Source organism: Pan paniscus, chromosome 17 (assembly GCF_029289425.2).
Source record: "Pan paniscus chromosome 17, NHGRI_mPanPan1-v2.0_pri, whole genome shotgun sequence".
Lineage (NCBI taxonomy): Eukaryota > Metazoa > Chordata > Mammalia > Primates > Hominidae > Pan > Pan paniscus.
In genome coordinates this window covers 42,652,142-42,667,035 of record NC_073266.2, presented here as the reverse complement: position 1 = coordinate 42,667,035, position 14,894 = coordinate 42,652,142, and the positions used below count along the sequence as shown (strand labels likewise).

General features: G+C 39.7%; 1 protein-coding gene across 4 annotated transcripts in view; it reads left to right on the top strand.

Annotated features, from left to right (window-relative positions):
• ZNF521 (zinc finger protein 521) overlaps positions 1-14,894 on the top strand; it is a 291,451-nt gene that overhangs the window by 117,163 nt on the left and 159,394 nt on the right. For all 4 annotated transcript variants that reach the window (XM_014342309.4, XM_034943929.3, XM_034943928.3 and 1 more), the window contains one exon: positions 6,953-10,305. In XM_014342309.4, the coding sequence (XP_014197795.1) occupies positions 7,393-10,305 (2,913 nt within the window). In that variant the 5' untranslated portion in view covers positions 6,953-7,392. The remainder of the gene's footprint in view (positions 1-6,952; positions 10,306-14,894) is intronic.

Sequence of the window (14,894 nt, the reverse complement as noted above, 5' to 3'; positions counted from 1 at the left end):
ATTTTAGCAGTACAGAAAACTCCTTCATATAATGTCATGTTTGAGTCTTATAATACCTCATATGTTGAGGCAGGCCGAAATTTTTCTGATATTATAGACAAGGAAATCAAAACTTCAAAAAAAAAGTAGTTTCTAAAGTTCACAAGCCAATATTAGACCTGAACACATAGTAGGTGCTTAATAAAAGTTGATTAAATCAATGGATTAAAGCAATGAAAAACTGCTTTAAATTCTTTGTGGTATGAGGTCATATATAAACACAAGAGCACATAGTAACTAATAAATGCCTTCTAACTCAAAATAGTAGAGAATAAAAAGAATACAGACTCAGGAAATCCACTCTGGTGATGTCTGTCATTATTCAAGGAAAGATCAACATGTTAAACGGTTTAGAACACCCTCAGTCACAGCACTGTAAACAGATGTGTAATACACAGTTGCCAATTATTGAACGCCAAGAGGTGGGTGCTTATCATTAGTATATATATTTTTAAGTGAGCCAAAAGATAGAAAAAGAAAAGCAATTCTCACCCCCCACATAATTGGAAACCACTTTTCCTTCTGTCTGGCTTCAGAAACACAATGTCTTGATTTCCGTGCGAGAGAGGATGACTGTTCTTTAACTGGTTTCACGTCAGCTTTTTCCTCTGATTTGAGAGGTGGAGTTAAGTGTGAACTGCTTAAGAATGCACTGTTTTCTATTTAATTTGGCTGCGGAAGATGGAATTCATTGAGCTCCGTCTGTTCAAATGAACTTTAAGCAACAGCAAGCAAAACATTTATACTTCTCCCTGCACACGCAATCGAAATGTGTCTGGTGAAAGAATGGATGAAAAGCCCAGGATTACCTAAGGAGAGCCATGGAGATGTGATAACAACTCCTTATCTCTTTGTTGGCTCATCTGAAGTGTTAAAGTGTTGTTGGGGGAAAGCGAGCCTCTTTTTTACTAGGGAGTATTGAAGGCAAAAAAAAAAAAAAAAAAAAAAAAAAAAAAAAAAAAAAAACCTCTGAGCTTGAGCTCTGATATCTGGAATTCATCTTAAGACTGTTAAAAAATGTGCACCACCAACTCCCGCTCTTCACAGCTGCTGTTATTAATGGGTGACCACCCTTCTTCCTCATAACCTAACTGTTAATTCATTTAATTGGTCCTTCTAGAACAGTTCGAAATATTACAGAATTTAAAAGCATCTGTGAATTATAAATAATTTTAAAGTTCACATTTCTCATTTGAACACCCAGTAAAGGGTATTCGTTTTCAAGTAGTTAAATAAGTTATATGACAAAGGAGTGAATTTAATGTGGAGCTGTTGATTTTTTTTTTTAAAGAAGCATGATAGCTATTAAAGTTACAGCTTTTCTAAAACTGTTGACATTTCTATGGAGAATGAAGGGAAGCAATTGTGTAATAATGCATAATAGTTTTTTTTAGCATGACCTTATCTTTTAGCAATTTAAATCATTGCTTTAAAAATGTATTTTGTAATTTGGTTAGAAGATTTTAAATATGATGGTGTAAAATTGTTACTGTGTTGGCATTGAAGTAACATGTCAAGTACCCTTGTTACCTGTGTCTATTAAACATGCATTTCAAAATATTGTCCTCTTTAAGTAGAGCCCGACTTCTCTTAGTGTTTGTGCACACCTGTGTATCTCCCCCAGGAGTTTCAGCTTATGTTAAAGTGTCTCAGGTAGCTAATGACTGAAAAAGTACTGTGAATTCTATTTAGTAAGAAATTTCAGAACTGCTCCTATAGCCTGTTGGCAGAAGTAAAGAATTATGTGAGGCAAGTGGGGGGAAACCTGAAATTTTGTTGGTCTCAAGTCTTACCCTATTGTTTGAGCCTCAAAAAAAAATTTACTGAATCAACTTACCATGTTGCTAAATAATGCAATGATTGTATTGCGCATGTTTTAAGGAGAAGAGAGGTATAAACCGCATTCTTGGCCTCAGAATTCCATAGAAAAACACTTGTGCCAAGGTTACCTGCCTGTAAAGACCCAAGATTATATCCCATGTTTGATAATTTAATGTTTGGAACATAGTAAGCACAGATTTATGGTCTATTAACATTTAGGTATCACCAGCTATTTATCTTTTATTTTCTTGCTAGCTGCGTATACAACTGTGAAAGCTTAAGGCACTGTAGATTGCCATTGGGTCAGTCCTTAAAATTAATATTCCTGAGATTGCATTAAAGGAAAGAAAATATTAAAATATGTTTATGCTATATTCATAGAAGCTTACACATGGAAACAGAAATACATGCAACACATATAAATCTTTTTGTTTACATATGCAACTTTTCTTCCAGCCATGATAAGGTGCCCTAGAAACATTCACTAGTCTTTGTAACACCCCAGAGGGTAAGTAGCAAGAATTATTATCTTCATATTGCAGGTGAAATACCTAGGTAGGGGCAGATTAAATGACTTAGCCAGGTCACTCTCTAAGTCAGTTATGAAGCTAGAAATAAAACTCCAGGCTCTTGACTTTTGGTTCCTACACAAGTATCAGACCCATCAGTATTTGTGCTTCTTCTCCTCACTTGAAAAGTAACCATTGATGTAAATCCTGTCCCTGTTAAGGAAATCTTGCTGTGTGGCACTAGCACACATGATACTGAGTCCCCGATGGGCAGTTAAGAGGGTACTCTGCTGTTGCAATGAACAAGCTCAGGTAGCAAAAGGATATTGTTAAGCCAGTTTCTTGCAGACCAGGCCCTGTGAAGAACATTATCAGAAGTTTCCATAACTTCAGAGAAAGTATTTTCATCTACTTTCTTACATTAGTTTCTCTTGAATAATTTCAGATTGCCCCTAGTGTTGGAATCAATCTTCTGAAAGGCTTGGTCCCTGTCCTCAGGAAGTGTATGTCCTACACAAATTAAGACCCGCTTAATCATAAACAAAATAAGCATTAACATTAGTCTAGCCCTTCTGCACATATTCTCTTCCTCTCTCTTTGATCTTATTTTCTAATTTCTGGCTAATTTGATTAGTCTTGAACACCAGCGAGTGGCCAGAACCCTCAGCATTTCTCTTCCACGATGGCAGGCTGTAAACAGACTCTCAGACCCTCATTTGCGTGCTTGTCTGTCCATCAGCAGGAGCTAGGATCAAATCACGTCCAGTCTCTGCTTCCTCCTCCCCAGGTTGGCACACGAGGGGCTGATGGCTCACGTCACAAAGGTACTCTGTGTTCTGGTGCCTTTTTTCTGTGGAATAACTCCTTCTGGTATGACTTCACTTTTCTGTTAGTGAGCGCTTTCCCCCATAAATATGCCTGAACAGGTGTTACTCTGCTGCTAACTGAGTTTCCAGCTGTCCTCCTCCAAGACAGACCCAGCAAAATCTGTTGTTTCGTCCTTTTAGGCAGACTAGAGAAGCGCCTAGCCTGAGATGGAGGTCTTCCTTGTAGGATATGGCCGTTCTGCTGCCAGAAGATGGTCCGGAAAGCCTGGCTGGCTAACAAAGACAGGCCTTCAGCGGCTGGGTGTAGTTCCAGTTCTGCATCCCCTTTGGCAGAAACACAGAGGCTGCTGCAGTGTGGCCAGCCAGCGAAATTAGGAAATAAGGACCTCTTTTATTTACTCAGGCTGCTGAATCATGGGCATTCCTGTCTGCTTGGAGAAAAGTCAGGCGGCTCTACTTTCCACTGAAAGTCTCAGGAGTGTTGGAGACTTTCATCTCGGAGTGTTCACACACTTGTTTTAATGTGCTTTATGGAAATGGTGAAACTCAGCAAGTACAGTTGCTGTAGAAAAACATCTGCACTAACCAGGCACACACATTTGCATCTTTAAATAGACTTTTTAGGCCACAGAGCTGGTTTCTAGCAAAGCTTTTTCGGCAGTAAGAGCTACAGCTCTCGGAGAGTCAGCTCAAGTGAAGTGACTGGTTTCAAAAATTAAAATTTAACATGGACATGTTAAGTACTTCACATTGAAATGCAGAAAACTTGCCATCACACAGAAAGACAGTCCCTGTAAGTAGCACTTAGTGCCGAAGGGAAAAAAAGTTAAAGTTGATTCAGAAACCTGAGTTGAAAGAATCTTCTACAGTTTCTTCCACGTGTAAAAAGAAATTGACATCGTTTAAACCTATATTCACCATTTAAGCTTAGTTTGCACTGTGGCTGCCAAAAAGCCTAAGTTAATGGGGATGGATAACTCTCAAAGTCTTAGGTAGACCTCAGAGTATGTTGGCGGGGAGACCATCACCACAAAAGTCTTGGAGGAGTCTGATACCTGAAGAGTGTGGACCAACCCGCTGGGAGTAGTGAGTCCCTGTGTGTTCTTTGGAGAATACAATCCATTTACAGTACTGGCAAATGAGAGTTTTTACATTTTATATTTTAAAGCAGAAATCAGCCTTTCAGGGACGCTTTATTTATTTTTCTAAAAGTATTATTCCTTGCTCAAACTATTTACTTCTGCTCAATCCCCACGCCTTATGACTTCTAGAGGGGGTTTTGTGCAATTTCCTTTACAAAGACAAGTAATGGGGACTGGAGAGAAGAAAGAAAAGGCTTCTGCTCTCTTGAATCCTGGTTAAAACCTTGATCCTAACCTTCAGCTCACTTGACATGTCATTGAAATTTACAAGCTTAAGAGAACAGTTATATAATAGATATAGTCAGGCATGGACCACAGACAAGAACCTGATTTAAGCCTGGTGTTAGGGATTGCATAATTTTTATAATGGTCCATTGCTCTATAATTCTTTATGTATTTGTAAAAAATATATCATACCTGGACACAATCTGCAATTTAATTATAAATTCACTTGCTCAATTTTCAAGCTTAATAGTTATATCCTTCTAGGCTGGATGCATTACAAATTCTGATTCACTGTTTTTCCCAAATGTATAAATGAGAAGATGTGTTTGAAAATATTTTTTAAATGAAATAGCAGGATTTAAGTCTAAAAGATAAATGTGAAATGTGGTAGATTTTACCTAGAATGTTGAGTACATTTAATAGATGGCCTTTTTTTTCAATTAGGGTAAATATTTGAAACCTTGATTTGTTTCAGGTATATTAGCTTTAGGTGACAACACTTTTTTAAGGGGAAAACTAGATCATTATTGAGTTTTTTTGCTTTTAGTTAAATTTTTTTTTGCATGTTGAGTTTATCTGCATATGTTCCTGGTGTATTCACTTTAAGTATAAATCACATCCACATCCATCAGACCCTTTCTTATGCTGGAAACATGTTGGGTTATAGAGTCATATAAATGAGGATGCAAAATCATGCGGTTTTCAACTTGTATGGCGAAGCTTTGTTGCAGTGGGCAGGGATCCAGGAATGGTGTTTGGTTGTTTTCTCAGAGTGAGAGGGTTGCCATCTGGCATTGATAGTGAGATGGTGTTGTCATCAGTTTCTAGATGCAGGAAAGGAATGATCCTCATCTGTTTCCTGTGGATAAGGAAGAGGCTGACAATCTAGTAAAATCTTGTTACCTTAAAGAAAGCAGACATGGAATTCGTTTACATAATGCTCACCAGTTTCTACTTTTATATTAATCATTTAGCTTGCTAGTGAACTTCAGCTTTGAAGAATTTAAAAACTTATTTGAACATACTCTAATTGAATACCATTAGAATATTCTAATAATGCTCTAACTGAGCCTCTTATTCTAACTGAAACACTATCCCCACCAGCTCCACTCCATGGTCTTTACTTGTGTGTTTTTTTGAAAAATCGTGCTCCTTTGGAGAGTGGAAAGCTTTTAAAATTTCTTCTGATCTTGAATAAAAGGTTATGAAAAGCAAAAAAGAGGTTTCACAACCTGCTTTGAGATGGTCTTATTTTCCACTTGGATATCAAGAAAGCAACAGAAATAACAGTGCACATTTGCTAAGAACATAGTTTTTAAAATCACCTAATATAAGGTAACGTTCCTTTATGGATAACTTGCTAAGTTTATATCTGGCTCTCAGTCTTGTTTGTCTTCTTTTTGTCACTCATAAATCTTTCAGCATTTACCATAATCATTTATCACTTTTCCTGTTTCCAGTTTTTCACAAGTTGCTTTGTCTCTGCTCACCTCAAAGTGCAGGTCCTGTTTAGCTAAGGAAGTTCAGGCTGCTGAAGCTTTTGCAAAAGGAAGATATGGTGGGCCACCTCTTGAACTTTCCAAACAAAATACACTATTAAAATCTGGCCCTTGTGAAACTCTCATTTTTTCTTGATCCTAGCTGATCCTAGCTACATGTAATATCTAGCAGTACCCTTCTAACATTTAATAATCCATTTTCTGGCCTATGGAATTCGAATTTCAGTTATTGAAGAAATCCTGGTTATCTTTCATTACACAAGACATAATTATTATTGTGTTTTCTGTCTTCTTTCATGTGCTTACTTTTTAATATTTTTTTGCTGAAAGCAATAAGGTCTGTATCAATAAGAACCCCGTAACAGATTTTGGTCTGCAGAATTGCCTTTTTATATAAAAACAAGCAAAATGCAGAGGGAATTTTTTATTAAATATTAGACATCTGGGTTGACTGCATTAATTTTAAATCATTCCTGTAATATTTCCTCTTTTCATTTGGTTCTTCAGATGCTCACATAATATGCAAATCATTTTAGAATGAATACAAAAGAAACATTAAATATATTAAAATCTGCATTTTAATAAAATTGTCAATGTGTAATATATACCTTGCTTCTAAGGAAGAATGATAAAAAGTAATAAAAGGGTAATTTAGACATAGAACTATGTAATATCCTCTTATATTTTACAACTCAACAAAAAGTAAATGCAGAATAACTGCTCTGGGCTCAGATTTGAAAATGTCTCACTCAAATATTCTCTCTTTTCATTTTTTTTTTTCTTGAAAGATTCAAGAGGGCCCAACTCTGTGTACTGGTTGAAATGCTACGGTAAACTCACTCTTGAATCTCAACATGTCAGATGAAATTTGTCATTGTTTCTTGTTGCAGATGGAGTGGATGTTGAAGATGATCCGACTTGCTCTTGGCCAGCTTCCTCACCTTCTAGCAAGGATCAGACTTCCCCTAGCCATGGAGAAGGTTGCGATTTTGGAGAGGAAGAAGGTGGCCCTGGGCTTCCATACCCATGTCAATTCTGTGACAAGTCGTTTAGCCGCCTCAGCTACCTAAAGCACCATGAGCAGAGTCACAGCGACAAACTGCCTTTCAAATGCACCTACTGCAGTAGGCTGTTCAAACACAAGCGCAGCCGAGATCGCCACATAAAACTCCACACCGGGGACAAGAAGTACCACTGCAGTGAATGTGATGCTGCATTTTCCAGAAGTGATCACTTGAAGATCCACTTAAAGACTCACACGTCCAACAAGCCATATAAATGTGCCATTTGTCGCCGTGGGTTTCTGTCCTCTAGTTCCTTACACGGACACATGCAGGTTCATGAGAGGAACAAGGACGGCTCTCAGTCCGGTTCCAGGATGGAGGACTGGAAGATGAAGGACACTCAGAAGTGCAGTCAGTGTGAGGAAGGCTTTGACTTCCCGGAAGACCTCCAAAAACACATTGCAGAGTGCCACCCCGAATGCTCCCCAAATGAGGACCGAGCGGCCCTCCAGTGTGTGTACTGCCACGAGCTCTTCGTAGAGGAGACCTCCCTCATGAACCACATGGAGCAGGTGCATAGCGGGGAGAAGAAGAACTCATGCAGCATTTGTTCTGAGAGTTTCCACACAGTTGAGGAACTGTACAGCCACATGGACAGTCACCAGCAACCGGAGTCATGCAATCACAGCAACAGCCCTTCCCTGGTCACGGTGGGCTATACCTCCGTGTCCAGTACGACTCCAGATTCCAACCTCTCAGTGGACAGCTCAACCATGGTGGAAGCTGCCCCGCCAATCCCAAAGAGTCGAGGGAGGAAGAGGGCCGCTCAACAAACCCCTGACATGACTGGTCCCTCGAGTAAACAAGCAAAAGTTACCTACAGCTGTATTTACTGCAACAAACAATTATTTTCAAGTCTTGCAGTTCTGCAGATTCACCTGAAAACTATGCACTTAGATAAGCCAGAACAGGCCCATATTTGTCAGTATTGCTTGGAGGTCCTGCCCTCACTCTATAACCTAAATGAACATCTTAAGCAAGTGCATGAAGCTCAGGACCCAGGTCTGATTGTTTCTGCCATGCCTGCCATTGTCTACCAGTGTAACTTCTGTTCCGAAGTTGTCAACGACCTCAACACTCTTCAGGAACACATCCGATGTTCTCATGGATTTGCAAACCCTGCAGCTAAAGATAGTAATGCATTCTTTTGTCCCCATTGCTATATGGGGTTTCTCACTGACTCTTCCCTGGAAGAGCATATTAGACAGGTTCATTGTGACCTCAGTGGCTCCCGATTTGGGTCTCCAGTGCTTGGGACTCCCAAAGAACCAGTAGTAGAAGTCTATTCTTGTTCCTATTGTACAAATTCGCCAATATTCAACAGCGTTCTTAAACTGAACAAGCATATCAAAGAGAATCATAAAAACATTCCCTTGGCCCTGAATTATATCCACAATGGGAAGAAATCCAGGGCCTTAAGCCCCCTATCTCCTGTGGCCATAGAGCAGACATCTCTTAAGATGATGCAGGCAGTAGGAGGTGCACCTGCACGTCCCGCTGGAGAATATATCTGTAATCAGTGTGGTGCTAAGTACACATCCCTAGACAGCTTTCAGACTCACCTAAAAACTCATCTCGACACTGTGCTTCCAAAATTGACCTGTCCTCAGTGCAACAAGGAATTCCCCAACCAAGAATCCTTGCTGAAGCATGTTACCATTCACTTTATGATCACCTCAACGTATTACATCTGTGAGAGTTGTGACAAGCAATTCACATCAGTGGATGACCTTCAGAAACACCTGCTGGACATGCACACCTTTGTCTTCTTTCGCTGCACCCTCTGCCAGGAAGTTTTTGACTCAAAAGTCTCCATTCAGCTCCACTTGGCTGTGAAGCACAGTAACGAAAAGAAAGTCTATAGGTGCACATCTTGCAACTGGGACTTCCGCAACGAAACTGACTTGCAGCTCCATGTGAAACACAACCACCTGGAAAACCAAGGGAAAGTGCATAAGTGCATTTTCTGCGGTGAGTCCTTTGGCACCGAGGTGGAGCTGCAATGCCACATCACCACTCACAGTAAGAAGTACAACTGCAAGTTCTGTAGCAAAGCCTTCCATGCGATCATTTTGTTAGAAAAACACTTGCGAGAAAAACATTGTGTATTCGAAACCAAGACACCCAACTGTGGAACAAATGGAGCTTCCGAGCAAGTGCAGAAAGAGGAAGTGGAGCTGCAGACTTTGCTGACCAACAGCCAGGAGTCCCACAACAGTCACGATGGGAGCGAAGAAGACGTTGACACCTCTGAGCCTATGTACGGCTGTGACATTTGTGGGGCAGCCTACACTATGGAAACTTTGCTGCAGAATCACCAGCTCCGAGACCACAACATCAGACCTGGAGAAAGTGCCATCGTGAAAAAGAAAGCTGAGCTCATTAAAGGGAATTACAAGTGCAACGTGTGCTCTCGAACCTTCTTCTCCGAAAATGGCCTCCGTGAACATATGCAGACCCACCTAGGCCCTGTCAAACACTACATGTGCCCTATTTGCGGAGAGCGGTTTCCCTCCCTTTTAACTCTTACTGAACACAAAGTCACGCATAGTAAGAGTCTTGATACTGGAAACTGCCGGATTTGCAAGATGCCTCTCCAGAGTGAAGAGGAGTTTTTAGAGCATTGCCAAATGCACCCTGACTTGAGGAATTCCCTGACAGGCTTTCGCTGCGTGGTGTGCATGCAGACAGTGACCTCCACCTTGGAACTCAAAATCCATGGGACATTCCACATGCAAAAGACAGGGAATGGGTCTGCAGTTCAGACCACAGGGCGGGGCCAGCACGTCCAAAAACTGTACAAGTGCGCATCTTGCCTCAAAGAATTCCGTTCCAAGCAAGATCTGGTGAAACTTGATATCAATGGCCTGCCATATGGTCTGTGTGCCGGCTGTGTGAATCTCAGTAAGAGCGCCAGCCCAGGCATTAACGTCCCTCCCGGCACGAATAGACCAGGCTTGGGCCAGAATGAGAATCTGAGTGCCATTGAGGGGAAAGGCAAGGTGGGGGGACTGAAGACGCGCTGCTCTAGCTGCAACGTTAAGTTTGAGTCTGAAAGTGAACTCCAGAACCACATCCAAACCATCCACCGAGAGCTCGTGCCAGACAGCAACAGCACACAGTTGAAAACGCCCCAAGTATCACCAATGCCCAGAATCAGTCCCTCCCAGTCGGATGAGGTAACTCGCCTTTTTTAATGTTTGCTATTTAACCTCCTCAAGAAACGGTCCCTGCTTTATGTTTACGCTCTCCACAGCTTTATTTATTGTCATGGGCCAAAAGATGCTTAGATTGAAATGCAGTGGTTTTTTTTTCCCCCATAGCCATTAGCTAGCAATTACTTGCTTCTTGATAAAGCAGCGTTTTGGCTTGAATGGTGCAAAATAGGACTAATTCCAGTCTCCCTAGGATATTGTCTTCTCTATGACTGAAGAGACCAGCGCTCATGCCAACACTACTGAGATCTGGAATCTCAGCATAGCTTCACCGTGAGTTGAAATCCCCAGCTATGACTTGTGTGTATGGCAGAGAGATAATGACACAAAAGTAAGATGCTATGAGCCACCATGCTGGCTTAGAGTAAATTAAAAAGAATATATATATTTGGGGATAACAAATTGGGTAGGGGTGGCTTTTTAATACCATGTTGTCAACACTCACTGTTTTTCTTTGTCTTCTGGGTAGAGAGGAAATTACTTCCTCACAACAGGATTTTTTAAAAACCCCTACATTTATTAAGCACCACATGCCCATTATTCTGTTTAAAGACACTATCCCTGAGTTTGAGGCCTACTCTCTGGGTTTCAAAATCAATGTGTGAGGTTTTTTTTTCTCCTTAGTTTCAGAGTAGTTTTCTGCTTTCTTTGCCATGACGAGTACAAAAAAACAAGTTCATTTACAATGAAATCATTTCATAAGTCATCATTTCTTAGTAGCTGAGCAGAGGATGGCTCATTTTAATATTTCTTTATGCTTTATCACCTGGTTTCTAAAAGCTCTTTCCACTTCCCTACCTGCCCCTATCTGGAGATCCATCCAAATGAAAACCCCAGGGAGATCCTTCTCCCTTCAGTTTGGGGTTACTGCATTTTCCTTATCTTGTCTCTGCACTCACACCCTGGCGGAGGCCCCCCTGTGGCTCCCTGCAGATAGCCATCAGTCAGCTGGCAGGGGCGGGCTGAGAAGACTGAGACAGAGCCTGGCCTCACAAAATGTGGCATCTGTGTGGCAGGCAAACTCCCAAACTTTGAAGCCACTTTCCCCCTTCTCCCCTCCCCAAGTAAATCTGCACTTTTCTCTCATTTAAATACATGAAATCCTTTCAAACTGCTGAGGACAGCTGGAAGAACATAGCTTTGATTATGGCTCATAGCTCATGGGTTGGATCAAATTGTTTCTTTTGAAACAAATATTAGTAGTTAAAAGCATATGAAATGAGGGTTTTCCAAGTTTTTACTTTGGAATTTTTTAAACCTATAGAAAAGTTAAAGGACCAACACAGCGAACACGTATGTGTGCCTGTGTATGGGTATCCCCAGGTCCTCCAGATAAGAATATTTTGTAGCGTTTTCTCTCTCTCTGCACCCCTTTTAAAAATCAACTTCAGCCACATGAAAGAAAGTTGCAGGTATCATGACATCTCCTAAGAATAAGGGTATTTTTTTGTTCAATTATGACATCATTAGCTAAAGCAATTCACTAAATTAAAAAAGGAAATTAAGTAATCCCATAATATCATCTGTAAGAGGTTCATATTTAAATTTCCTCAGTTGTCCCCAAAATGTCTCATATTTTTAAGTTTTTGAATGAGAATTCTTAAAACATTAAGGCAGAAAATTACTCTTCTCCTTTGTTTTTATTTTGTAATGCTTAACATATGCCTACAAGAGATTGATACTCATGTTTAATTTACAAAGTGTGTAAAGTTGATTTTAAATGACTGCATTAGTCTGTGTGTCTCTGTGTGTGATTTTGGTGTTGCTTGTGCATTTTAAATGAAGCATAGCTGGACTCTCTTGTTTCTTAGTAGATTGTTTATGAAAGGGCATATGCCTGTGTCTTCTTATCTGTTCATGGTTTGTATTTTCTGATATTTATGAATTGCTGTATATTATAATAACATCTAAGAGGAAATATTTCAAAAACGAATGAGGATATATAAATAGTATTTACACATTAAGTTGGTTAGAGTTACTCGATGAGGAGAATTTATCATTAAGGCTCGAATGACACCTAAAATCTTAGTGATATTTAGAAAGCCTATCTTTATCCTGCACTTACATAGGATAATACTTCAAATATTTTTTAAAATACTTGTTTAAGTTTTACAATTGCATTTTTAAAGCACCTAATGACTAAGGGTCAAAAATGACTATGCAGTCGAGTACCTCCCTATGAAACCTGATTAATAAGAGCTTAGAGTGGTATGCTTAATTGACGAGATATTAGGATTTAGTTTCAGATATTTCTTTGTGCCTCAAAAGTTCACTAATTTGTTCAACATTTTAATCATCGTTACTATCGCCATTTTTAAATTCATCATACTATTTGTTATAAAATTTTGTGTGATACTCTCTACAATTAAATATGTACAATAGACCATATTATTTAGACTAATACAGAAAATTATCTAAATATACACAAAGTTTTACAAAAAGAAGCCTAAAAATAATATGTCAGCAAGAAAAAATACAAAATAAATACTCATTTGTTCACATTCTTTGTTAGCCAAGTTAAATTTCTATAAGTTCTCATTTTGAGGAGTTTGTTCATTTTTTCCAGATTAGGTAAAATGAAATGTTATTATATAAGTCTTTGTCAAAAGACAGCTGTATCATATAGGAATAAATTTTATCACAAAAAGAAATGTGACGTATATGTCTATTGACTTAGATGCCCTAGGTAGCAATTGAAGGACTTAGCAACATAGGTGGTATTTTCATCTCTTCTTGCTGAGGCTTGAGACTCCAGAAGTGAAAAGAAAATCACAGGAGATAATAAAACCTGGATACATAGGTATGGTCAAGAACAAGGTTAGATTTTTCTGGACCATGACTTAGAATTACATAGAATATTGGTAAACGTTTGTGTACATCTTTCAAAGACTAAAAAGAATATTATATGATTGAGACTAGGATACCTAATTAAAAGAGATTTAAACTTAAATATAAATCTGGGAAGGATAAGTACTATATAAAACCCTGCAATCCAAAAAATGGATGAAAGACAAGGCATGCAACACTAAAAGAAGGATAATTGTTGGTAGCTGTTATGTAATAGAGAGATTTGAAATCGAAGACAGATCTGAGTTTGAATCCCATTTCTTCTGCCTAATGCTTTCTGAATTTGTGAAAAATGTTTTCTTTGTGCCAGAATCCTCAGATTATTAATCTAAATTTGCAGTGAAGATTTTGTTTTGAATAAAATATTTTGGAGAACCTATTCATTTTTCTTTGCTCCTCAAAGGTTGAGTGTGATAGAAATTTACACATAACCTACAATAAATGATTCCAGGGATGGTAAGGTTAACTGGGGACAGGAAGAACACTGGCCCTTTAGCTGTTTCCACACATGAAGCACCTTGCAGTTATTGACATTTACTATACATTGAATAAATGTTGATTCTTCTGGAGTTCATGGGCACTGTCTACTCAGGGGCTGCCCCATCTGGACCTCAGAATGTTGTCTCATGACTTTGAAGTTCTACAGTAGATTTTGGAAACACGTATTCTTGTGCCTCCTTTTTCTAGTGTGCTTCTTAGTCAAGTTTCCCTGAGCAACTATTTACTCACATTTCAATTCACACTGTCCTCACCAGTCCTTTGAAATTGCTCTTGCCAGCATTACCATTATCCTCATGATCTCCATGTCGCGAGATGTGCATAGGGTGCCACAGAATCAAAATAGAAGGAACAGTGTAGACCATCTGACTCAGCCACTTTATTTTACAGACAAGAAAACAGGGGCGGGTAAATAGAGGATTGTCTAAGATCACACAGCCAGTAAGTGGTAGGCAAGGGGTTAGAGTTCAGGTCCTAACTCCAGGTTCAGGATTCTCTTTCCACAATCCCGTGGCACTTTCCTCTAGCTGCAGTTGAATCCTCGTCTTTTCTACAGCATCCTCTCGGTACTCCTGTCTTCTTTCTCTTCTCCTTCAGTTCCCTCACCCATTGCCCAGGATCTTCTGCATTCGTCACTTTATTGCAGCTGACTCCAAGGGCTCTTCTGGCCTAATTGACCAATGCATTGTACTTAGAGAAACAAAAAGATAGTATATCTTAGTTATTATTGTCTGTAAGCACTTGTCACTGTTGGCCAGTCCACTTTTATGGGGCCTCTGTCTTCCTTCCTGGCTTCCTGGTTGCCTCTGTGAACGCCCTGTGGCCTCTCCTTCTTTTGCTAGCCCCTTCCTGTAGGTTTGTGTCCCCCTCATTGCTCTCAGTCTGCATATCCCCTCCATGGGGCCTCCTTCACTCCCAGAGCTTGAACGACCACCTTTTACTGACCGCTCTCCAAATAGTGTATCCAAGGGACAGGAGGGGACCTTTGGGAGCTGGTGGGAACACTCTTTATCTTGATGCCTGTGGTGGTTACGTGACTGCATGCATTTATCAGTACTCAGCAGATTTAAAATTGGTTTATTATTTTATGGGGATTACACCTCAATGAAGCTAATTTTATTTTATTTTATTATTTGATTTGAGACAGGATCTCACTCTGTCATCCAGGCTGGAGTGCAGTGGTCCAATCATGGCTCACTGCAGCCTTA